Source organism: Podarcis liolepis (genome assembly GCF_965112155.1).
Source record: "Podarcis liolepis genome assembly, chromosome: 14".
NCBI classification, from domain to species: Eukaryota; Metazoa; Chordata; class Lepidosauria; order Squamata; family Lacertidae; genus Podarcis; species Podarcis liolepis.
The window spans coordinates 21,902,513-21,929,158 of record NC_139569.1 but is presented as its reverse complement, the minus strand read 5'-3'; the positions used below and the strand labels follow the sequence as shown (position 1 = coordinate 21,929,158).

At 43.7% G+C, this 26,646-nt stretch overlaps 1 protein-coding gene across 37 annotated transcripts in view; it reads right to left on the bottom strand.

The window, feature by feature from the left end:
• Nucleotides 1-26,646, bottom strand: part of RBFOX1 (RNA binding fox-1 homolog 1) — a 1,450,244-nt gene that overhangs the window by 107,961 nt on the left and 1,315,637 nt on the right. For 36 of the 37 annotated variants that reach the window (XM_083473685.1, XM_083473688.1, XM_083473683.1 and 33 more), the window contains 3 exons: nt 8,088-8,231; nt 6,130-6,183; nt 813-905 (listed from right to left, as the gene is read on the bottom strand). In XM_083473685.1, coding sequence (XP_083329811.1) covers nt 813-905; nt 6,130-6,183; nt 8,088-8,231 — 291 coding nt within the window. The remainder of the gene's footprint in view (nt 1-812; nt 906-6,129; nt 6,184-8,087; nt 8,232-26,646) is intronic. The other variant, XM_083473692.1, reaches the window with a different exon arrangement.

Sequence of the window (26,646 nt, the reverse complement as noted above, 5' to 3'; positions counted from 1 at the left end):
TCAGTGTTGAAGGGGATCCAGTGGTGGTATAAATAAATATTCATAGGCTTAGCCCCTCCCATTACACCCCCAATGGAAAATTTAATTGGGAACTTGTCCAAAATGAAAACCAACATTTTAGACTCCACCCCCCTCCAAAAAAATTGTATTTAGTTTGCAGAATTTATTTGATTTCCAAATGAGAATAGTTTTGAAAGCCACTGTAGATCCTGCCTCAACCCTGCAGTGAAAGCAAACAAATAAAATAATAAAGAAATAAATAAATAAAAATAAACCAAAACCGACCTTAATTTTGTTATTATTTTTTTGCTTTGTCGCTTAATTTTTGGTGTGGTTTTCTTTCTTTTTCCAATTTTTGTTCCTTTTTTTTAGAAAAAAAAATCTATTGCACCCATTGAGTTAACAAAACCTTTCAGATCACAGCAAAACGGTTAAAAGCTTCTCACACTTCTGCCATACAGCTTTCAGCAATAAGGATGATGGTAAGAGTTACAAAATAAATTGATCCAAAAGTAAAATAAAAAGAAAAGAAAGGAAAATTAAAAGTAAACCCAAGGTAGGCCAAATTATCTTTATTTATATATACATACATATGTGTGTGTGTGTGTATATATGTGTATATATATATAAATAAATATATATGTATACATATATGAATCTATATACATATGTATATATATATATATAGAAAAAACTATGGGAAGGGAAAGGGGAAGCACACCAGAGACACTTATGATGCATCTGAAACAACAAATGAGAGTGAGGCAGACATTTATAAAAAAGATGAAAAGGAAAATATTTTTAACATGCACCTCGATTTTACGGCCCTCTACCACGGTGCCGTGTAATTTCTCCCTCGCCCTTTCGGCATCAGCACTATTTTCGAAAGTAACGAAACCAAATCCCTGCATGCAGGTGGGAGAAGGGGGGAAAATAACGTGCATATCATTATTTCAGACAATGACCACTTCTTTGCTTATTTTCTTTGTCTTTCTCTCTCTCTCTCTCCCTCTCTCTCTCTCTTTAATTAAAAAGGTTCTTGTTCCTTCTTCATTTCTGCAACATGCAAATTAGAAAAATAAAAATTATAATCGTACCGAGATGTGCAATTAATAAAGCGACCAACGTGAACAACTTTTCTCTCTCTGTCTCTCTTTTCATCAGTTAAATATCCCCTGAAGAAAGTCAAAGGATGAACACCAAATACCTTTCGCTTTTATTTATTGGTTTGGTTATCTAAATTGTCGCTGCGGGGGGCGGGGGGGGGGAGGAGGGAAGGAAATCTAACAAAAAAGAAAGGAAAGGAAAATCCTAAACCAATGGAACCATGTCATCACATAGGAAAACAAACAAACAAATAAAAAGGGAATGGCGAGGGAAAAGAAAGTTGGCTCACTTTGAATGGCATGCAGAGTCGACTCAACCAAATAGTAAGACAAACCAAAACTTTGTGCACAAATTTCAACACCAAAATGCAAACCTCATCTAGAACTTTGGACTAGTTCCTTCATGCCATTGTGAAGCAAAGAAACATATTTTTCACATGCAACACACTAGGGTTGTTTTTATAAATTTTGGTGAAATCTATAATATTTACTTTTTTTGTCTTTAAAGAAAAGAAAAAAGAAAAAAAGGAGGGGTCTCAGGAAAACAAAACAAAATGCAAGGACCGCTAATGAAAGAAAATAGGGCTTGGAACTGAGCAGAAACTTCCTGACTCTTAGAAAAAGATCAAACATAATTGTGTGACATGAATAAATAAAGAACAGAATTCAGAAATGCAAACAGCTTGACCCAGGTTTGGCTAGGCCAGAGGCAGGCAGCATGGTGTCCTTCAGAGATTATCGGTCTAGAGCTCCCATCATCTCAGACCATCATTGTCTTGCTGGCTAAGGCTGATGGGAGTTGCAGCCCAACAACGTCTGGAGGACACCATGTTGGGTATCTCTGAATGAGACCATGTTTTCATCCTCCTTATTCACTTCATTTTAAAATAAGAATAATGTCCATGCATCAGGTTCTGGGTTGATTGTTATACAGGCTTGGCATACGTGCACAACATGCAGTGGAGGGTGAGCACACCTTGCACATCTGCAACACCCCACTATCAACACACACATCAGATGTTTAGTGTAAATCAAGACCTATATTGTGCACATGTCATTTGTGCCCATGTCATTTCTCCACTGTAAAGATGACGGTGGATGGTCCAGGTTCACACTAAACAACCTCTCTAAGATGCTGGTGGTGGGGTTGAAAATGTGCATCTTCCCCCAACAACCCCCCACTGCACATTGGATATATATGCTAGGGCTGTATATGAATGAGCCCACTGTTGCTCCAAAATCTGTATAGATTTGCCTAAAGTGCTATACTTTGGGTGGAAGCAGGTCACCAACTTTTGCAATCCCCAGGCAGCAGGAATCAAGCAGTAGCCTCCAAAGGTGCAGTTTGTGATGATCTCAGCAGCTGCCACACCCCTTGAGGACACCTGAAGCTTGTGGGCTACTCATAAGGAAAGGGTGATAGCCAAATGAATTCTTCTCAGAGTAGACCCATTGAAATGAATGAACCTAGGTTTGGTATGTCAATTCATTTCAATGGGTCTCGTCTGAGTAAGATTACCACTGGATACAACCCATGGCACCCTTCTGGCAACTCACTTCTAATGAAATGGCAACTGCAAAAATCAGCACTCCTAGACCGAGGAGAGAAGCCTGCTTCACCCCAGCCATTCTTATCAGAATGGGAATTTAAATAAATGCTCTGGATTCACCACCAACACCTACAAGAAAGGCTTCCCTTTATTTCAAAGCAGGCAGCAGATCTGTGCACTTATTCCTGGTTGTCCATGGACTCATGCCTAATAAAGTAACTTGAAGAGTCTCAATGGAAAACTAAGTAAACTCTCACTTGTTCTCTCTGGAATTATGATCATAGAATAACACAGTAATAGCAATCTCAGTATGATGACCTTCACGGGGATTTCTTCAGAACCACCTATTTTCACAATGCAAGCCCAAGGACACAACACTAGGATTGAGATGCCTTAGCCCAGGGGGTGGGGAATCTCTCCACCTCCAGTTATTGCTGGACTCCTCTCAGCCCCAACCATCACAGCCAATGTTCAGGGATGATGGGAGGTGAAGTTCAACAACATCTGGAGGAACCACATATTCCCCAGCAGTTGCTTCTCAGGGTTTCACACAGAGGACATTTCCAGTCCAACTGGAGATGCAGGGAATTGAACCTGCTCTTACTCGTGAGCTGAGCCCCTTCCTTTGGTCTGTGCTTCTGATCTTTATCTCTTCTCCCTGCCTAACCCACCTTGCCAGAGAACTCTGCTTCACCGCTGACTGCCTTCCCCAGTCTGGTGCTTTCCAGATGTTCCCACCAGCCCCACTAGCTCCAGCCAGCACAACAAATTGTCAGGGATGTTGGGGGATGTGGTCCAAAGCATCCAGAGGGGCACCATGTTGGGCCAAGGACCTTGCCTCCTCCCTAACCTTGCCTCTTCCCTAACTTGACCAGAGCATGGCTGACACAAATATAGATCAACCATAACCCTTGGCTTTTCTGGGGGACCTTGAGTACCTCTCTTTCCAGCCCTCATAGAATAACTTTGCCATGCTCCTTGCCTGTAGATCTTGCCTCTAAGCAGAGCTGCTTTGGGCTGTCCTCCCCCATCTACTGCCTGCAATGAAATGAGTTGTGTAGCCATGATTCCCATCTTGCACCAAGGTAGAAGTGGCGGGACTGATTCCACCCAGCAGTGCAAAATTCTGCATTACTAATTCAGCATTTGCTTAGTATAGTGCTTTAAGCAATTCATACCATCTAACTTTGCTACCGTTATTAAATGAATGTTCCAACAGATATGAACTTGCACTTTAAGCTTCCAAATATCTCATCTAGTACTGACAGAGAAATTTAATATTTCAGTTATTACAAAAAAGACAAGTAAAACATTGTATACATAAATATAGTCCAACTTTTCAAACAATGTGAGACACTAGACATTCCCACCCCTGTTAACTCTCCTCCCTCAGAATAAAACTGCATGACTAGAAGGGAGGGATGGTATAGAACTGTATTCTTTAAAACAGAGGTGGAGAACATATGGGCCCCTGATGTTGTTGGAGACCATCTCCCTTCATCACTGACCAATGGCCATGGTGGTTGATGGAAGATGGAATCCAATAACATCTGGAGGGGGACAGACAAGTTTTCTTTCAAATGGAAGGCGTTGACCTCCTGTGTGGGGTAGCATGCTCTGAAGAGAATCCATTCCATTTCTGTAATACTGGTATATGGACTCTTCAGGTAGTACAGGTGCAACAGATCTTAGGATTCTGCCCTCAGCAGTAGCACCAAAATCACAGTGAAATCTCACTTGTGCACAGTCAGAATTGCTTTCCTAGTGGGAGCAAGTTGGGACAGGGACATGGGCAAAGCCTAAATGGGCAAGAAAGGGCAAAGGGCTTTTGGTACCCAAATGTCCATGTTCAGATGGAGGCCAGCAACTGAGGACTACCTCTCCTTTCCTACAGACAATTCACAAGAGGTCTGGGCACCCAGATTATCCATGTGACATGGTGCAGAAGACGACTCCCCATCCTCATGCTAATAGATGAGAACTGTGTAGGTCTCACAGGTCAAACCCACAGTGTCACACCAAGGCCTCAACCTTCATTACTGGTTATATGAATGTTGAAGAGTAGGAGATAGTGGAGTGGGGTGGCAGGGCTTACCTGACCCCCAGTTGGCAACATCATTGGAGTTTACTAGGAGATAAAGGGGGGAGGGATGTGGTTGGCACCACACAAACACACTGATGGAGCCCATCTGGCATGGGCGTAGCCAAGGGGGGCAGCTGCCGCCCCCATCAAGTAAATCAATAAAAATATTTAACTGAGATTCTGCCCCTAACATAAATCCTGGCTACATCCATCCAATCGGGTGCACTTGGAATGTACCAACTTCCCCTCCCCTATGACTCCCAGCAAGCAACGCAGTGCAACCAACCAGAAGCAAGGTGAGCTCCACTATTCCATCACACCACCCACTACTGAGAATGTGAGCCCAAAGCTTACTTCTGCACCCCATCGGGTGGATAACCTGTATGTCCAAACCAAGAGTGAAGCAGCTATTAAGAGACTCCGTGATTCAGGCTGCATTCCTTTTAAGCAAAATTGGGGAAAGGGTGTTAAAGCAGCCAATTCCAAACAGTGTAGACCAGGGACGAGGAACCTGTGACCCTCCAGATATTGTTGCACTCCAGTTCCCATCAACCCCGGCCAGCATGACCAAGGGTCAAGGCTAATGGAAGTTGTAGTCCAACAACTTCTGAAAGGTCACAGGTACTCCAGCCTCTAAAGCAGAGGTGTTGCTGAACTATAGCTCTCTTCTTCCCAGGTGACTGACCATGGTTGCTGGGGCTGATGGGAGTTGGAGTTCAGCAATATCTGGAAGGGCAAACATTCCCCACACCTGCTCTAAAGTAAGTCCCATTGATCTAAATCACTGGGTAAAGGATTGCCGCCTTTGTCTCTTGTTTTGCTCAAGCAACACAGAAACTGAATTCAAAAAGGTTAGCAACATTTTGAAAGTTTTAACTAAGCAGGATAGCAGCTGCACTTTCATAATCTGGAAAAAAAAATCACACTTGATCAAGTAATTACTCCAGAGGATATTAGATTATATTACTTGCTTCCATTTCAAGAGCAGAATATATACCTATTCTAACAATCTTTTTTCCCCCTTGCAAGCTTGAACTAATTTCACCAAATGAGTAAGGCAATTATCAGGGATGGGAGAGAGAATCAGCAGACAACACTTGATTATATTTAAAAGCAGAAGGCAATATTCCCCTTTAACTGGTGACAGTTTATCGTAGTTAAAATTATCCCCTTTAAAGGGATTCAAAATTAGGCCAATGAATTTCACGCTGTTTGGGAAATTGACAAGAAAGAAAGTGGGGCTGGGGGTGGGGGGAAGCAGCCCAATAGGTGCTTCTGTTGAAGTGGATATTTAGAAAGGGTTTATTACAGTGCTGCAATTGCTTCCTCTTATTTGTATTGAATACTTCAAACAAATTCAACATTGCCACAGGTGTATTCAACTGCTTACCTTTGAGCCTCGCTCATTAAAAATAATTTCAACATCTAAGATTTTACCAAATTGCTGCAAGGAAACAAAAAAAGAAGAAGAAATCACATAAGCATTTTAAAACATAACCCCCCCCCCACCAATGCAATAGAAACATATAAATGCAAAAGAAGATTTTTAGACACTTCGAGGATTCTATAGTGTAAGAAAATAACTGCATTCTGAAGTGCAGCTAATAAAAACAACTACCAGCAGATTCATCTCTGCACATACAAACATCCCTGTTTGCAGTCTACTCTATGCACTTCAAGTAAGCATGGTCCTATGCACCACTTGGTGTATGTGGAGATGAAGATTCCATTCAGGTTGATGGTGTGACCCTTGTTCCATGCTGGGGAGCATCTCATGTGCAGGAGGAACCCATAAAGTGGGGTTCCCTGTTATAATTACTGCAAGAAACCTTGTTTTCTCAAGGTTTCTCATCTTTCTAATCTTAAATTCAGTTTGGCACATTTCTGCATCAGTTCCTTTGTACCCCTTTTTTATATGACCCATTTTTGCCATTTGACACTTTCCAGTACGCCAACTCAGGGCCGGCTTACCCATAGGCACTAGGGGTGCAGGGCACCTGGGCGCCAGGCTCTCAGGGGCGCCAGGCCGAGAGTCTCAGGCCCATCAGAGCGCCGCAGGCTGCGGATGCTGAGGCAGCCGGATGGCTCTACCCTCCTGCACGCTTGGGATTCGTGGGCCGTCGAGAGGCCTGCCCAGTGCACACTGCTCACATGAGGAATGTAGCTTCCCACCCAGGGGAAGGATTGCTCTCCTCTTGCAATGGCATGGGAGAGAGTTGTGTGACCCCCCAAAAGCTAAGCAACTCTGAGCTCCTGAGCTGCTCCCTAAAAAGCTCAACAACTTTGGCCTGCCCCCCAAAAAAGAAATTGGTGGTGCTATTCAAAATTAAGTCCTGTTGAATTCAATGGGGATTCTCCTAGGCAAGTGGGGATTCAGACTGCAGCCTTCATCTGTCATATTGCCCCTTAAACACAAACAGATCTGTTAGTCTTTGATGTGGTACATGACTTTTTGGCTGTGTACACACCAGATATTGAAAATGCAATCCCCCTCCTCCATGAATCCTGGGAACTGTAGTTTCTTAAGGGCATTTGGAGTTGCAGCTCTGTGGGGGATAAATTGAAGTTCCCAGGATTCTTTGGTGTATGTGTGTGTTAAATTTGCTTTTGGTGTATGTTGTGCACTCGACCTTTGTTGCTGTTTTCTTCTGAGGTGGTCTCGATGGATCCATGAAACCAACAGTGGAAGCTGCTTCAACTGTCTGAGGACAGATCCACACCATGAATTAAAGCACACTCAATGTGCATTTAAAGCACATAACTTCCCTCAAAGAATCCCAGCAGCTTATTCTTAGCCGAGAACCTGCAGGCAGATCCACACCAGACTTTTAAAGCAAAGCCAATGCACATTTAAAACATATGACCCCCTTAATATATGCCAACATCCTTAACAACCTACAGTTCCCAGGATTCTTGGGGGAGTCATATGTTTTAAATGTGAATGGTCTGTGCTTTACATGTCTGATATGGATCTGCCCACAGGTTCTTGGTTAAGAATAAGTGCTTGACACAGACCCTGCCCCATGGAGTGAGACCTAGACCCCCTTGACCCATTGAGAACATATAAAGAAGCTGCAGCTACTGAGATGTTCCTGAAGTTGCATCTGGCTTGAGCCCTATTTATAGGACAGGTGGTGCACATTGAAAACTTAGTAAGTGTGAGGTTACAATCTGAAGAGGACCTTTTTCTTCTTTTTAAATGCAAATGTAATCCAGTATTTTATTTATTTATTTAATTTCTTTATTAAATTTGTTTACCGCCCTTCATCCGTAGATCTCAGGGCGGTTCACAACTTTAAAATGCTAGATTTGAAAAACGCAAAATGTGTAATAATACAAAGTACTTACCCCAAACATTTGTCTGAGATCTGGATCCCGGAATCTGAAGGGTATATTTGAGACATGCAGCCGCTTCGGCTGTGATTTGTTTTCTGTGTTTTCAGAAGATTGTGTCTGTTGCTGTCCGTCGGTCTGTGCTGCATCGTCTGTCTGCTAAAAAAAATTCAAGCAGGGGGTGGGGATGGGATGGAATGCGGGAAGGGAGAGAAAAGAAAGTTAGCCAGGCTTCCAGCATTGTTTCGTTACACCAGACCTGTATTTCCTCTGGAAACTGGTGTTCATGAATGGATAACCAAGAAAGGGGCGGGGAGACTGGTCAACTGAATAAATAACATCAGTTAGGAAGCTGTGTGTCTTCTTGCATATGGTCCTCCTGGTCCAGTGGGATGCGATGCTAATCCTACTCATGGTTGACCCATTTAAATCGATGGACATGGCTAACATAGGTCCATTCATTTCAGTGGGTCTGTTCTGAATAGAACTTACCCTCTGCTTTTGAACCCCTTCCTTTCAGGTGGTCTTGGACCACTCTGTCCCCAACACCATTCCTGAGGGTTCCCCAAGCATTAGTGTGAACACCTTAAACTCAATCCAGAAATGAACTGCCCATTCATTTCTGTGGATCCACAATGAGTAAAACTGACAAACCCCTCACTGACATCTTGTTGAGCCCCTTGACAGCCTCTCTGACAATTTAAATTAAATCATTTATTTGAAAAGGTTCGTGTACCTCTTAACAAAAGGCTCTAAACACTTTGACATAAAACAATATAAAAGATGCATTAAAAATTCAGATAAAATCAAATGTCACAAAACAAATGGGCATTAAATGTATCAAACTATAAATAAACGATTTGGTTATATAATGAATATACACGCTAAATGGGGCTCATCAACCTGGGAAGGAAGTCCATCTAGGAGAAGGAAAACTCTGTTCCTAAACCCCTGCTGCCTTGTGGGATATCCTGGAGAGAAGAAAAGGCTAAGGGATAAGCCCTACACAGATCCAGAATGGTGTCCCTAAGATGGTTGGATGGTGCTTGTGCGCCTGCTTCCAGCAACTCCAGCAGCCAAGCTGGTGCCAAACGTAGTGCTCTGATTTCCTTCGGCCCACATTGTGCTCTCTGGGCATCCCAGGACCTCCATACTTTTGCGCCCTGGGGAAGGTCACCAAGGGCGTAGGAAGGGGGGCAATGGGACATAAAATCCACACAGAAACACATCATTGCTTGTTTCAACTCGCTTGTGGGAACAACTCAGAGGCCGTGAAAAAAGGAAGGTTAACAACAGGAAGAATTAGAGGAACTATTGGAAATGACTGTGAAAAGCAGTAGAGATATGAGATGATCAGAACCCTCCGAACTTGAAGCTTGGGAAGTCCCATTAAAAAAATTATTATTTGGCAGAATATTTGGATTATTTGATATATATATGTATAATTTGGAATATTTAATGTGATTGCATTGGATTGTTAAAATGGAAAAATTAATAATTTTTTTTTTTTAAAAAAAAGAGGGGGCAGTGGGGGCGGTCCGCCTCAGGTATCACCAGTGAGGGGGTGACAAAAAGGCACACCGCGGGGGCTCACTCTGCCGCCCCTGTGCATGTTGGCTCACCCCCCCCACGCAGATCGCCCACCACTGACATTGCGCGCCGCGGATCTCTCAACTACCGCCGTTGTGTTCCGTGGATCACATGCCCCCCCCCCACGCAACTCACAGATCACCCCCCCCCCCCAGTGCATGGCATGGCTGCCGCTCTGGGCACCCATGCAGCTAGCTCTGCCATTGGAAATCACTTTGGTGCTGCTAACCCTGGGAGGCACACTCCATTGACTCTCGAAACAGACAGATGCCAACAGAATAAAATAACATGTTAAAATTGATTTTAAAATTGTGAATCCAGGCTGGCTTTCCTAAACCAAAAAAGTTTTAGCAAGCACTGAAAACAATACCGCAAAGGTGCCTGCCTAAATTTTAATTAGACAGGGAGCTCCGGAGGTGAGGTCCTGCCTTGACACCCAATTTCCGACCTTCAGCCCTTGGACCTCAAGAATCAGTGGCAGGGGAGCTGGTGGGAAGCTCAGAGTCAGAGTAAGAATGCCCATGTGATGGCCAGGGAGGAGAAAAGCTGGCAGTGAGGATATAAGAAGCCTCTGAGGTGCTCCTGGGCTTTATCTGAAATAAGAAATCCCATCTCCCTCTAGATTCCTCTTGTTCATTTCTTTACTCCAGTTCCATTTCCACCACTAGGTGGTGCTGGTCATGGATGCAAATCTATGACACACGACAACACATTTCCAGTAAGTGTGTGTTCAAATTAGTTTGATCTGACATACAAACTCCGAGCACATTTCCATGTCAGGAATGGAATAGGGAGGAAACAAACAGAAATAAATGAGTGAATAGTACCTTAGCCTGCCTGGGAAAGAGTCACATTCACAATCCATAATATACATGCATATTACTTTCATTTTGTAGCCTGATAGCAAGTTTTAGAGGCCTTCTGCTTCAACAACATGAAAGCAATTAATTTCATTATGTCATCTGAAAATTAAAATTAATCATCTTTTGCAAACCAAAATGTTAAGAATGCTCTGGGCTGTTTTTCTTTTCTGTTTAGAAATTTCAAGACAATATGGGATACCTAATTAATCATACTGTAGAGATATATATGTGTATCCTTTTTTGCATAAGAACCTTTATGAACTTAATTTTCTTGCACAAAACCAAACAAATAAACAGTGAAAGCATGGAATAAACACATGCATTTTCTAAAACACAGGAAGATTTTCCTTGACCTCCTCCCCCTCCCCACTGCCATCTCATTCGGCAGTGCATTTTTCAAAGATTGCTGAAGATTTGGGGAGCCATTTCTGGTATCTCCCCTTGCTGTATACAAGTTACTACCAATATACACATCATCACCATCATCATCTCTATTCAAAATTTTCATTCTCATAAATTGTGCAAGGTTGGTACCATTAGGGGAAGGACCATGACTCAGTATTGGAGCATCTCAGCCTTGGTTCCCCAGATGTTGTTGGTCTATAACTCCCATCATTCCTAGCCAGAACAGCCAGTGTTCAAGGATGATGCAGTCCCACAACATCTCAGGAACCAAGGTTAGGAAAGGCTGGTCTAGAGATTTTGGGTGCATGTCAATTCTGCACGTGTTTCTTCATAAATCATCACTTTTCTACAAAAAATATGTGATTCATTTGTTCATTTAAAAATGTGTGTGGGAATGTATATTTTAAAAATGTGTCTTTATCTCATTGCATGCAGTTGTAAACATATTCTATTCCAAAATTTTCAAACACATTTTGGTCTGGGAGTTTCCCCACAGCAATACAGTAGTGTGAAATTCAAAAGATCATTATATTCTGATTGATGTATTGGTCTAGAAGGTGCAAATTAGGAGCAGTTCAATAAAAAATGCAAAAAAATCGAATTCTTCTCCATTTCTAATTCTACCTAAGCATCTTTGAAAAGGGACCTTCTGGCAATTCTGGGTACCCTGGAAAAGGCAGCAGTCACCACCACCACTGAAGTTCCATTACAAAAAAGAAGACCGAGAATATCAGGTATAAAACTGGTCTAACAAGGCTAACAAAGCACATAACTCCTTTGAGAATTTTCACTCGTCTTCCTGAAATTCATTTTTGGCTTTCCTCGTAATTTGTGAGAGGTTTGCCTGTGGAAGGACTTTCAAACTCGCTTTGACTGTGATTTTCAGTGACATTTCAATAAGTGACTGTACCCTCCAATTTCTCAAATGCATTCTTCCCTCTCAAAAGAAACTTCAATTCTTCAACCCCTTTCTCAGGGCACTTTAGAATTTCTTTATAATTTTAGGGGTGCGTGAAGCTGAGCTTACCTGATCACTGTGAGGTGGCTGTGAGTATCGTACGAGTTTCTTTTCCCATTCAAATGTTTGCCCAGCACTCTACAGCCTTCCTGACTGCCTGATCTGAAAAGGCCCCATGGGACGACTTATCTCATGATTAGGGCTGGGCGATGTTGGGTTTTCAACATTGCGGTGTATCACCAGCCAAACATCATGGTTTGGTGATGACTAGCCCAAGGTCACTGCATGTGGAGGAGCGGGGAAGCAAACCCAGTTCACCAGATTACGAGACTACTGCTCTTAACCACTACACCACACTGGCTCTCCCACCCTCCCAGGCAAAGTCTGCAAGGCACAAGGTACAAAGTCACCCTATCTGTGCCTTGTGGAGAGGGGCTACTGGAGGCTGCTGGTGAGCACTGGGCCCGTCAGCAGCATCAAAGATCCCCTACACCACCTGGTTGCCTTCAACTGGAGGATGGGATCTGTCTTTCTGCGAGGAAAGGCACAGTGCACCTTCCTGGAGAAGGCAGCCAGGCAAGGGTGGGGATCTCAGCTGGGAAGGGCAGGCTGTCTGCTACTCAGCTGAGCAGCCCCAATCCTGTTCCTACTTGCATGCAAGCAGGAGCTGAGTCAAGGCTCTCTCAGCTGGGGAGGGGGGGAGCACTTTAACGGAGCCCCCATCCTGCTGCAGGATCATGTGAGTCGGTGGTGGGCCGTGGCTCCATAAAACTGCTTGGCTGAGGCGAGGGCAGCAGCTCGCTCCTCAGCCAAGCAGTTTAAAGAAGCAGAGGAAGAAACAAGCTGTATTGGCACCTCTCCGGTTTAGCTTGATTCTCCCTCTGCCGGGGCAGAGTATGGTGGCGGCTTCACTAGTGGTATATCGCTGGTGAAACCTCCACCACTTAGAGTCCCTCAGCCTCCAGCTCCCAGCTAGTTTGTTTCTCCCTCAGTGCTCTGGGCACCGGAGGCTCGAGCGGTGATGGTTTCACCAGCGATATACCGCTGAGCGAAGCTGGCCAGATCAATGTCTGCCCCTACACACTGGTCCTGTGATATATCGCCCAGGCCTACTCATTATGTCCTCCCCTTAAGAGTAAGTACAAGTATGGGAAACTGGGGAGGCTGCAGAGTGCTGAGAAATGCCAGTTGCGCTAAGCACAATCTAACCAGGCCGGCATTATAAAGGCTGCAATTATATGCATACTTTACTCAGAAATAAGCCCCATTCAACACAGTGAGGTATACTTCCAAGAAAACACACATAAGCTACAGAGGTTGTTGTAATTCCAAAACCTGGCTATTACCCCAAACATGCCAAAGCCACAAACCCAACAAACTAGAAAATGCTTCCTAGAAGCCAGAACAAAGAACATAGCCAAAGGTCCGTGTAGCCCACCATTTTCTTCTCAGAACCAGAAGCTCCAGCAGGAAGCCTCCAAGCACACCAAAATGTGTACAAATTTTCAGGCAGACATTTAAGTGAATTTAAGTGGATTTCAGATGAGGGTTGGGCAAATGTGTCAATTTCATTTTATATCTGTTCTCGTAAAAAATCACCAGAATTTTAGTGCCCATTTCTCATAATATACACGTTTTTATGCAAAATCTTGCCCAATACAAATATTTTTGCAAAGCAATTTTCCCGGATGCAATGCCTTTTTGTATGTTACCTTCACTAAAATATGCATTTATATGTACACTTTGCAGCAGTAAATGCATTTTTTTGTTCACATTACTTGACTGGAGAATTGCAATGCGAAATTAGGAGACCTGCAAATCTGGAAGGATGATTCTGTTTTAGTTCACATATTGTTTTGGGAAGTACAAAATGGGTAAGTTCACCCTTAAATGTGAACCAAACATTCTCCTCCATCTCTACTTAAGATTGGGAAAATGAAAAACAGAGAGAAACAAAAATGGACAGATTTGCTGTTCCTGATGCAAATAGAGAAAATTCCAGTACAGAAGGAGCACAGGTTCTTTGAAAGGTGCAATGTTGCAGTCAGGACAGCAAAAAGAAAAGCCATTTGTATCCCTTTCAACAGATTGTGCCGCTGACGCTGATCATACCTGCTGTGATTTATCAGGCTGAATATTTTGTGGCCCAACACTCAGACGGGCAAAGAATTCTTCCATGCAACTTGAAACAATCGAATGGAACATAACTTACTTGGAACTTTTTAGGAGAGGAGAGAAAGAAAAAGAGAGAGAAACAACGCGAGCCCTGCTCTATAAATCTGCACTATATACATCAGCTATAATGTCCAACTGCTTTCTAGCTTGGAGATTTGAGACATCATTTGTCATCTCTATGGAAAAGGTCATTTCCACCCATTTATTGCATGACTTTTCACTGGCTCCACTGAGATTGTATTTTTAATTTAAAAGGCCTGATAAACAATTACATATTTTACTCCAGTTATTGATGACCAGCTGCCCAGTTTGGGAAGGGGGGGGGGTGTATCTCTGCATTGTGAATAGCAAGAGCCAACCAACAAAACAGAAGCCACAGAGGCTGTTCTTGAAGCCACCATTAGCACCCACAAGCACCATGCACCAAGCATTGAAGAATACCCAGCCTGAAAATTTCGGTAACATCCCCCCTCCCCCACATTTCCAATTGTTGAAACTAAACTGCTTCTTTGAAGACTGTTGAATGCATTTTGCAACTACTTTAATCTGGGACTCTGGGGCTCATTTTTTCCATAATCATTTCTAACTCAATCAATAAGGCAGAGCTACACAAGTTTAATCTTGGTAAAATTTGATTTAGGTATTGACAAATGCACAGAGAAAACTATATGCAGGGCATGCATACATCTTCACAATGGAATGTGTCTTCATATGTCAAATTTAATTTATCATTCTTTAGCCAATTTACATTCCTCACCATGGCACCAGCCCCAGGTTTTAGTGGAGTTGCTTTCCTACCAAGCATCAGTCTCCAGTGGGGGCAATACTTTTATTTTTTTTGCTCCCCTGGGTCTGATTTTGCTTTGTTGATAATATGACTACAGTCCTGTATATAGGAAACTAAGGTAAAGGGATGCCTGACCATTAGGTCCAGTCATGACCGACTCTGGGGTTGCGGCGCTCATCTCACTTTATTGGCCGAGGGAGCCGGCGTACAGCATGACTAAACCGCTTCTGGAGAACCAGAGCAGCGCACGGAAATGCCATTTACCTTCCCGCTGGAGCGGTACCTATTTATCTACTTGCACTTTGACGTGCTTTCGAACTGCTAGGTTGGCAGGAACAGGGACCGAGCAACGGGAGCTCACCCGTCACGGGGATTCGAACCGCCGACCTTCTGATTGGCAAGTCCTAGACTCTATGGTTTAACCCACAGCGCCACCCGTGTCCCCATATAGGAAACTAGGAAGCTGCTTTATACTGGATCAGACCCTTGTTCCATCTAGCTCAATATTGTTTACATTGACTGGCAGGAGCTCTCCAGCATATCAGGTAAGGAGTTTCTTCCAGCCCTACCTGGAGATGCTGGGGATGCTATACTCACTGAGCTATGGGCCCCTTCCTTGTATGCAGAGACAGTAGCCTTTCCCAACTGAGTCGTCTCCATCCGCTTTCAACTTCAACTCTCTTAAACCCCAGCCAGCACCATGATGTAATGTTGTTCCAAGAGCCATTGTATGAGAAAGCATGCATCCCTTGCTTCCAGCTTCACAGTAAGCCTAGTTTGCATTTACATCTGAACTGAGAAAAGGCACTCACTCAGATTGAAGCTCCAGAATCTCCAGGCAGAGCTGGGGAAAGCTGGATGCCCCAGTTGATCTGACTCAGTACATGGCAGCTTCCAATGTCACAAAGCAGCCAGTATCAATATTAACCCAAAGGGGATTCAGAATGGAAATGATGGAGGGATTTTTAAAATTGGGATTATTGCTTCAGTTCCATTTTCATCTGTGGTTCATAAATTGTTTTTAAACAATCAGCAGAGCACCCATTGATAACAGCCATCCTGTGAAATGTCCCTCCATTCTCTTGTAATTAACATGGCAAGCTGTAATATTTTAATGTAATGAATGGGTGTTGCTTAGTGGCAAGCAAACCTAACTTCTCCCCAAGCTTCCTACATTTAAAGTTTAGATCTGGGAAGCTTGTGCAGGAAAGCAGGCTAAGTACAATCACCTGCAATGCAGGAATCTTTTGCCCATTGTGGGACTCAAACCCACAACCCTGAGATTACGAGTCTCATGCTCTACCAACTGAGCTATCCCAGCTGACTTACACCACCTGCTATGCCAGGATCCTGATCCTGCCTCATTTTCAGTGGTGCTACTCTAAATCGAGAAACACACACACACACACACACACACACACACACTGAGTTTGCAATTTATTATTATTATTTAGTACCCTGCATGCATTCTGTATAGCTTCTTGGGCTACTTAGAAAGCATGTGTCTGTGTTTGTGTGTCTCTGTGTGTATGTATATATAATTTGTCCTGAACCTTTCTCAATTGCTTTTTTATCAGGCTTACAAATCAAATCAAATAGGTATATTGCAAAAACCTGGGCGATATTATTTTTTTTCCCCTCTGCCCCGCGCTTATAGCACAATGTATTGAGTTACGCTTTTCTGTGAACTGCCACCACTATTCTCCCTGGATTGAAAGAGAATGGCTGTGGGGGCTGTAAATTCACTCGGCTTTCCGGCATTACTGCTTAAATCAAGAGGCCTATTCAAAGAGAGAGCAAGTGTTCATTACACAAATCAATTTGGTCAAAAGAACAGCACGGTGGGTACTCAACCGTTGCTCACATAATATTGTCAACTTAATCAAATAATGCCTGCAAGACGTCCACAAAAGGCTTTCTTTTTAACCCCCCCCCCAATAAATAACTCGATTGATTCAACAGGAAAATGAAATGAAATGGTGGGGTGTTGTCTCCCCCAACCCACCAAAAAAGAAAGAAATGTGAATAAGTATTATGCACTTCCTGGTTAAGCATGTGTAAACTGGTGTAGAAGGTGATTGATAAAAGTAATAAAACTAAAAACATCTGTTGCTTGAAAAAACAAGTATATTCAGCAAATTACATACAAAAGCATGCATAGTAGAAGTGTGCCCTAAAATGCTGGTGGTTTTTTATGATTACATTTTTAAAAATTGCAAACTGATGCAAAATTGTGGTTTATCTGCACGCATAAAATAAATAATGGCCTCGCAACCCCTCTAATCTGGAGGAATAATTAGCTCAATTACATATTTTTTTTTGCATTGCCACATTTTAAAAAGGAGAATGTAAATTGTGCTGGGGGTAAAGTCTTTGTTACTAGTCGAAGTCATGATTCCTTGGAACACAGAAAACGATGATACAAGAGTCATCTCAAGATAGCAAGACAAGGAGACAGTTCTTGAAGGTGGGCAAAGCAAATATGATTACTGATATGTCTAGATGAAGGTGTGGGGATCACTCTACTATAAAAAAAATGTTTTGTAAACAACAACGAACAGATGCAGGGGCTAAAAAAATAAGAGTCTGACCCCCAAACAGTGTTCCCTAGCCATGATGGTACCCAATCCCCTTTATCCTCTAAAGCAGGGGTGGGATACCTGTGGCCCTCTAGATGTTGCTGGACTAAAGCCTCCATCATCTCTGACTACTGGCCATGCCGGCTGAGGTTGGTGGGAGTTGGAGTCCAACAATATCTGGAAAGGCACAGATTCCCCATACCTCCCTTACAGGAATACTGCAACAAGGACTAAGGCTCCTGGATGCTACAGCCTTTAGCAGAGAGGTTGGTGGGGCACTGCCACTCACCTGTCATGGACTGGTTGCAGACAGAGGAATGGTGGGAGGAATCATCTGGGAAACCACCAATGGAAGAAGGCTCAGAGCCCAGGGAGTGGTGGTGGGATGACGATGAGTGATCAGAGGGAGAGGAGATGTTGGAAGCTGAAGGGGTAGCAGGACTTAATGAGCTTGGGGTGTCAAAGGCAGAGAGAAGCACAGAATCAGAGGCTGAAGCTGAAGCAGGAGGGTGGGAGGAAGGAACAAGGAGAGGCATGAAAATGGTGGAGGAGAGATTGGCTGCATAGACACAGTCTTCAATTGCTTGAGAAAAGCCCTGGAGAGGATGAGACATGGACAGCTGTGGGGAGTCAGGAACCTTTAGTCTCAGCAACTGATTCCATGGAGGAAGATCCACCAGGAATGAGCCCAGTCTGCAAAGTTCATGTTTTTGCTAATACAGTGGTACATCGGATTAAATACTGTACTTAATTCATTCTGGAAGTCCATTCTTAACATGAAACTGTTCTTAACCTGAAGCACCACTTTAGCTAATGGGGCCTCCTGCTGCTGCTGCTCCACCAGAGCACGATTTCCGTTTTTATCCTGAAGCAAAGTTCTTAACCTGAAGCACTATTTCTGGGTTAGCAGAGTCTGTAACCTGAAGCGTATGTAACCCGAAGCGTCTGTAACCCAAGGTACCACTGTAAAGAGTTAGTTCTAGCTTTAGACTGTGTGATTGCTGACCGCCATGCTCACCCAACCTCTGACTGGGCATGTTGCTGCTTACTAGAAGGTAATCGGGAAGGGGTGAGGTGGCAGGGAGGTCAGCGCAATACAAAAGCTCTGAGAGCCAATCCAGCACTCTAGGAATCTAGCACCACCAAAGCTCCCTGCTGCCTCACTCTTTGCCTCCTGATAAGCAGCAGCATGATAGAACAGAGGTCAGGTGAGTGGCAGCACACCACCAAGATGTCTGTTACTAGAGGCAGAATATGCTGACAACGTTGGGGAGAGGGCCACAGAAGGAGAAAAGGCCCCTCATTCCTGGCATATAGCAATTAGTCTATGGCCATAGGCTCAATCTGCCACAGCCCAATTCCCCCCCCCCTCTTTTTTACATACAAGGGAGTGGATTTGGCCAATCCACTCATCGGCAATAGTGCAGTTGCATTGCACCAAATGCACATTTTTCTTAAGTGAATGCAACTTTATGTGATAGGCTGTAGCTCCATTCCAGATCTGTTCAAGCCTTTATTTCTGCCTGTCTCTTCCTGACCACCTCCCTCCGCCTTCCCCCTTCTGGTTTATTCTGTCCCTGCCTGCCACCCTCCTCCTCCTCCCTTCTCCTAGTCAGTTGTATGTTGAGGAGTGGGGGGCGCCTCTTGTGGCCACTCTTGCCAGCCAAAGGAAAGGTAATTTTGGCTATAAGCAATTTTCACATTTATGCACGACCCTCAGAACCAAACCCCTATGTATGATGCAACTCGTCGGTATCTGAATTTTAAAAGCCAATTCTCTAGCTCATAAGTCGTCTGTACAAAAATACATGGTAAAAATGAATGTTGATCTTCTTTTAGTTTCCAGCAACAAAGGAGAAAACCACCACCTTTTTTGCCAGTCTAGCCTTAATTTCCATGTCCAGTAACTGGCAAAAAGCTACATGTTTCTCCAGTACTGCGTGGAAGCCCATTGCGAAAAATCCAATTTCATTTGCAACATCTCCATTTTAAATTTGTATAGTTTCATACCGATGACTCTTGGGAGTGGAGGGAGCCACAGAAAGATAAAATAATTTCATTTTGTCTTCAAAAATATATTTTTTCCAAATTATGTGACAAATTGCAAATTCTCCCCCCACTTCCCCCTGCCATCAAAATAATATAAATATAATGGGGCAAATGCAAGCTCAAGAAACAGTTCTAACTGGTCAATTGCCAAATCCCCCAAGAGATGGTATTGATGTCTATGTTGTGGATGATGATTTGGAGAATTCAAATTCAAACAGGGTAAGTGAACCCCCTCCCCTGCTCCTTTTGTTTCCAGTGCTTGTTTGGACTTCAAGTGAGCGCCTTTTTCATTCTCTATTTATGGCCGGGCAGTAGGGCTGATGCGAGAGGCCAATCTAAAAAATTGTGCCGTGTGTTTACCTTCGGCAAATTGGAATGGACTGGAATGTCTAGCATTTCCCCCTGTGAACAAGACTAATGTCACACACATAAAACTCCTTCCTGTAGGAGCCGTGTTTATACAGACTACCGCTGAGTCAACTTGCGAATGCAGCTGCACCATGCTGAGAAAGAATGGCTGATTGCTACATTGGATGTTGTAAGGAAATAAAAAAAAATGACAACATGATGAAATGATTTCTTTGCTTGACCCTTCGGAGGCTCACCACCTTTCACTGAAACCCTGCTGGACCTCTTTCTATTTGCTCAGATTCATGCCTGAGCAGAAGGCCTTTTTCTATCTTCCTTGTGCCAGCCACACGCAGCAGCCGGGCCCGCTGAAAATTCATGATAGACACGAGCTGATCTCTTTCAGAGATGTGTGAAATCTGCCAATTATTTCCAATAAATATATTTTAAAAATCTGCCTTACCAAAAAGCACATTTCCACACAAGCAGAAGTGTCATTTTCACAAGGGTAAGGTTTTCTAAATGTCTAATTTCTTTGGTGTTTTTGCTTCCAAGTAATCATATGTGCTTCACTGGCACACACACACACACACACACATACACACACACTGTACATTTGAACATTAGAAAAGCCCATCTGGATCAAGCCAAAGGTTCACGTAGTCCAGCATCCTGTTCTCACTATGGCCAATCAGATGTCCAGATGTGAAGCCTGAAAGCAGAATCTGAGCACGACAGCACTCTCCCTTCCTGTGATTCCCAGAAGTCTATAGTCTTCATGACTTGTGGCTCTCATTAGCCTTCCACTCTGCGAATCTGTCTAATAGCCATCCAAGTTGGTGGCCATTGCTACATCTTTTGGGAACAAATTCTATAGTTTAGTTTTTGGATAGTTTAAGTATTTCTCGTCACTGGCCCTCATTCAAATTTCTGTCTGGTTTCCATATAATAATGTGATGAAAATGACTATTTTGATCTATTTGTTACTCCCAGCCAGAAACAAAAAAGTGACTTACAAAATATTAAGAGCCAGGGGAACCTTAATGGCATCTGGGGTGTCATGGGTTCTGTTCCTGGTAAACTGCATTTTTCAAGGGTATGCAGAGATTTGGGGCGAAGGCTGGCTTGGTTTTGTGAAGACAGCATATATAGGCACCCTCCCACCTTTAAGTGTGATCGACTTGTGCATGACCGTGTATATGCACAATGCCATGAATATTTAAAGAATTCAGTTCAAACCCAGAAATGGCAGGAGAGAGCTGGAGAGCCCTTGTGGTCCACAATAAGACCCTTCCCTGGAGCCTGAAGAAGATGTCAGAGAGGGCGGAGTAAGCCCTGAAGAGACCAGAGGTGCAGTGGGATTTTGTTTACATCGCTCAGCGTCCCCACCTAACAGCTGACATGCGGGGTAGTGCAGCAGCCACTTTTGCACATATCCTCTAGCCTCCTGTTGGCCCCAGAGCTCTAGTTGCAGATATTTTTGAGGTTTACTACAGTCAAGCAGTGTATGAAGCTTATGAAATGTATAAATAAATGACATCTGCTTTTCAAAAATGTGTATTAGGCAAAGCTGAATATAAGCATTTCGAAACATGTGTTGATGAATTTTCACGGCAACTTTTAAAAAGATAACTTAAGATCAAACTTAAGGTAAAAAAGAAGAGAAACTGAAATTGACCAATTCACCTATCCATACCTGAGTCTGAAGTCCAGACACATCTGGATGGTCACAGCTTCCTCATAGACCAAACAACAACAACAAACCCAAGCCAATTTCCTCACCCATAAATGCCAGTTTGTAAACTACCTCTTTGGTGTCTGGCTGAGTACTGGAGAAAGGCAGGATGCTGAGTTGCATAGGCCATTAAGTCCAGCCTCACTAATAATCCACAAAAGTTATTAACCCAGAAACTAGCTTGCTTGTCCACACACACCTATTTAAGTCATTGAAGCACAATGATGGCTTAGGAAAAAGAGATTAAACTCCCTTCCAATTTGCAAAAACCTTTCTTGCTCACCACAGGTGACCAGACACAGGGCTGTTTACAAGCCTGCATTTGTCTGACCCAGCATGGCTATTCTTGTGTTCTTAACACTGCAGCAGTAATTGTCCAGACCTATTTCAAGGCAGAGAGGTTTTACACGGGCTGTGTGCAGTGCGCCATGCTCTGAACTCGTTCCCCAGTTTTCATAGCCGCCCTGTGGAAAATATCTTGGTTTTGCTTTGCTGACTTCCCTCTTCTTCCAGCCAGCTGCCACAAAAAAACTGCATTCTCAAATGAGATGCAGCATTTTGAATAGAGAAGAAGGGGTAGCAGCAGAGCTGCAGGCATCGATCACTTGATGATTCCCATCCTTATTATTAAAAAGAAAGAAAAATCACTAGATTGCAGGGCTGCATTCGGGGAAGGGCCTCTGAAGTCTTCAGGAGCCTCCTCTTTCTTTATGCAGAACCAGGAACAGAAAACTTGCAAATCAAGAACTGTTTCTTGCCACTCTTGTTCCTTGCTAAGAAAATAAGAAGAGCCTGCTGGATCAGGCCAAAGGCCCATCTAGTTCAGCATGCTGTTCTCACAGTAGCAGACCATATGCCTGTGGGAAACCTGCAAGCAGGACCTGAGCACGAGAGCAATCTCCCCTCCTGCATTTTCCAGCAACTAGTATTCAGAAGCATTACTGCCTCCAACATGGAGGCAGAGCATAGCCTGATTGCCATTGTTCAGTCTTGATCCTTTGCTGGCTTTAAAGGCAGCACAGATGGAGGGAGCTGCTTCACATGGAATCAGCATCCAGGTCTTTGGAGTTTGCACCTTATAGGCAGACCTGCATTGTGGGCAGAACAGCTGCAGATATTTCTAGATGTGACTGATTACCTGGATCTGTGCCAGTCTCGGTTCAGGCCAGGGTTTTGGGCTAAATCAGACTTGGCTGCCCTGATGGGTGGTCTTTGTAGAGAGCAGGTCAGCAACCCTGCTCCTTCTGCTCAATCTCACAACAGCTTGGAATCCTTCTGCAGGGATGGATATTGGTGGCACTCTGCTGCAGTGACTCAGTTCATACCTGCCAAGTCGTATCAAGTGAGTACCATTGGAAGAATGTTCTTTAGCCCCCTGGTGTTTACATTATGGGCTGCCACATGACACTATTTTGTACCCAATTCTGTGCAACATCTATATGATGAGTTTTCAAGGAAGGTGTCATCAGTACACTGATGATACCCAACTCTACTTCTGTATTACATTCCATGTTTGCACAAACAGGACAGGTGACGCTTCTCACTTCTCATTAGAAATTGTGGTTGGCTTGTGGGTTTTCTCCGCCTTCTGTCATGTTCCTCATGTATTTTGATTTAACTATGAGAAGTTAATTACGGAATTGGCAACCTCTTGTTTCCCACTAGGTGGCAAACCTGGCCTCTCACTCTGCTTTTGGCCTGGACAGAATTGCTCCTGGGCCCGTTTTGCTTTGGAAGCAATGCTGGCTGCCCCAACATTAAGAATTAACCACCATTTCTCCCCTTACTCATCATATGCTCCTGCCTTCAAGGGCTCTTTCAAAATTCTCCTAAACTGAACTTCCCCAAAGAGTTTGCAGTTCCAAATGACCTCACTCAATATAGGGATGTGTTCGGTGTTCCATAGATCAGTAGTTGAGCACATGTCTGCAGAAGGCCCAGGTAGATAACAGAGACCCCTGTCGGAAACCCTGGAGAGCTGCTGGCAGCATGAGCAATAACGAGCTAGATAAGTCAGTATTCTGACTCAATATAAGGCAACTTCTTATCTAGCTTTGCATGCAGAAGGTCCAAGGTTCAACCCCTGTTACCTCCCAGAAGGGGCAAGAGACACCCCTGTCTGAAACCCCAGAGATCCACTGCCAGTCTGTGTTGACAATATTGAGCTAGGTGTATCAATGGACAAGCTCCATGGTAGAGCAGTGCTTTGCATAGGGAAGGTTCAACCCACACAATCTTGAGAGAGGCCCAGGAAAGACACTGTCAGAAACACTGCTGGCCAGAGTGGACAATACTGAGCTACATGGCTCAGTGGTCTGACTTGATAGAAGCCAGTTTTCTATAATTCCTGGAAGGAAATAAATTCTAATTGAACCACTGCAAATGGTATCCAGCCTCTCCTTGAGATGCTTCCTATCGCTATCTCATTATAGGTACTGTAAATATATTTGGTCATATTGGACACTTATGAACCAGCAAATCCTCAAACATCCCAAAGAGTCATAAAAGTTTAAGAAACAACTGAGGCTGGTGGCGGCTGCAGAACACTGCGGAAGGAACAGAATGTGCTTCCCAGAAGTTTTAGTGTCAAAGACTTCAAAATAAAAAGAAACAAACACAAAGCCATTTACAACATAATTGCCCTGCTGTGAGTTCTGCCTTTGCTGATTTGGATCATCTGCTGATAGCTAATTGGTTTGCGCACATAAAGATGAAATGGCAAGGTCATACCCGTTTGACCTTCTAGCAGCTGAAGCATTCAGTACAGCGGAAACAACAGTAAAGAGGCAACTAGGCAGTGGCTTCCAGCAGAGGAGAAGATAGGGGTTAGGAAGATAAAGTAGGTAAACAGCCTGATTCCACTTTGCAGTATGCCAGGAAAATAACTGGGAGGTTCAGGGGGGCATGGGCCTTTGCATCAAGGCAGAGGGTGGCCATCCCCAAACTTGGTTGGACTCCATAGACTCAACTAGGGATGCAAGTTCATCACATGCAGTGCTGTTTCTGTTCTACTTCAGACAAAAACTGCCTTATTTGACTCTTTGTCTGCTATGGTAGACACTAACACGGCATTATTCCACACCATTCATCCCAGTGCAAAGGAAGGTAAAGGTAAAGGGACCCCAGTCGCTCTATAGGCCAAGACAGCTTCCGGGTCATGTGGCCAGCATGACTAAGCCGCTTCTGGCGAACCAGAGCAGCGCACAGAAATGCTGTTTACCTTTCCGCCGGAACAGTACCTATTTATCTACTTGCATTCTGACGTGCTTTCGAACTACTAGGTTGGCAGGAGCTGGGACCGAACAACAGGAGCTCACCCTGTTGTGGGGATTCAAACTGCCAACCTTCTGATCGGCAAGCCCAAGAGGCTCAGTGGTTTGGACCACAGCACCACCTGCGTCCCAGTACAAAAGAAACACAATGCAAATGGGGGTGGGCGGGAGGGACATAATCAATTACGTATCATTTGTGAACCAAAAACAACAATAACGCTGAATAATGATAGTATTCCCTGGATTGATTTCTGTTCTGGACATGGGACAAATAAGTGAACACCAACAATTTTCACTGTTGTTTCCATGGGAACTCTCTGATATCCCTGGCCTCAACCAATATGGCCAATGGGCCGATGGATGGAGATACTTTGAGCCAAGTGACACCTGTGGCCCAACAACATCTGAAAGGTCACTCTGAAGCCACGAAAGATGGGTAACACTCAAGTGTGACCCACAGTGCAGAACTTTCTCTAGTTCTGTGTCCCCTTCAAGGGTCCTCAATCCCTTGTCCCTGTCCGCTAGTAGCAAGGCTATATGAGGAGAGTTGAGAAAGACCATGCCACACACCACACCATTGGTGGGGTGATATGAGACATAGGTTACATTGGAATTGAAATAAGCCCATGTATTTCCCAAGCCTATATTTCCCAGCTTGATCAGGTGAGTCTACCCCACTGCTAGGTGTGGATATGCTTAGGCAAAAAGGTACAAGGAGTCCAGAGTGTGTGTCTATCATGTATATGTGTGGGAGACACCACAGGGAATTTCCCCTCTTGTGTCTTCCCTTATGAGTCAACACGGGGGGGGGGGTCAAGGCTACACCCACAGTGGCAGAGAGATGGTGAAAGGACCCTGAGTGAGTGGCAGAAAAGTGAGGGTCTCTTAGAGTGAGACTGAGAGGGGAAAGGAAAGCTTTCTGGTGAAAGCTAGGATCGTCTGTCATTTACTATTGGTGGTTGGGATTAAGAACTACCGTTAGATAGAAGATTTGGTATTGGGGTTTTTCCGTGTGTGTTTTAGATATCTGATGCTCATTTTTCCCTCCCTTTTTTTTTTAAGCTATTGCTGTTACGAGGATCTGTATTTTGTTGTGCAATAATTGTTGCTGTATATATGTAACTGTTTGGATTTTTATGTTGTGTAGGCAGTGCCGGATTTACGTATAAGCTAAACAAGCTATAGCTTAGGGCCCCACTCTCTTGGGGGCCCCCAAAAAAATTAAAGGAGAAAAACCTGGGTGTACTTTTCCAAAATATAAGATAAAAAACAAATAAAATAAAACCTACATACAGCAACAGTGTTTTGTGTTGTGTAGGTTCCTATTTGTTATGTGCGGATGGCTTTAGGTACCTATTAGCTCCAAAAATTACCATATAGCATATATTCAACACAAAAAACAGTGACAATTTGTTGTTGACAAAGGACAGCTGGACATATAAAGGACCCATTACCTTCAGTAGCTTAGGGCCTCATCAAACCTAAATCCGGCCCTGTGCGTAGATATTATGTTATGTATTGACATTTGTGTTCTGCGTTGTAAACTGTCTTTAGCTTTCGTTATCCTTGAACACATCAGGACTTTGCACATGATGTCAATGTACTGAACATGGGGAAGTACTTTAAGATTCTTTTTCCCCCCACCCTTTTTGGTAAAGTTCTTCAACAAGTGTAAAAAATGAATCACTAAAAAGTAGGGGGGGGGCATGAAAATTCAGAAGGTCATTTCCACTTGTTTAACACACAGGCAGGATGCCTGAAAGAGAGAGACAGTAAAGAAAGTCAGCTCATTCTGTCTAGAAAAGGATATGAG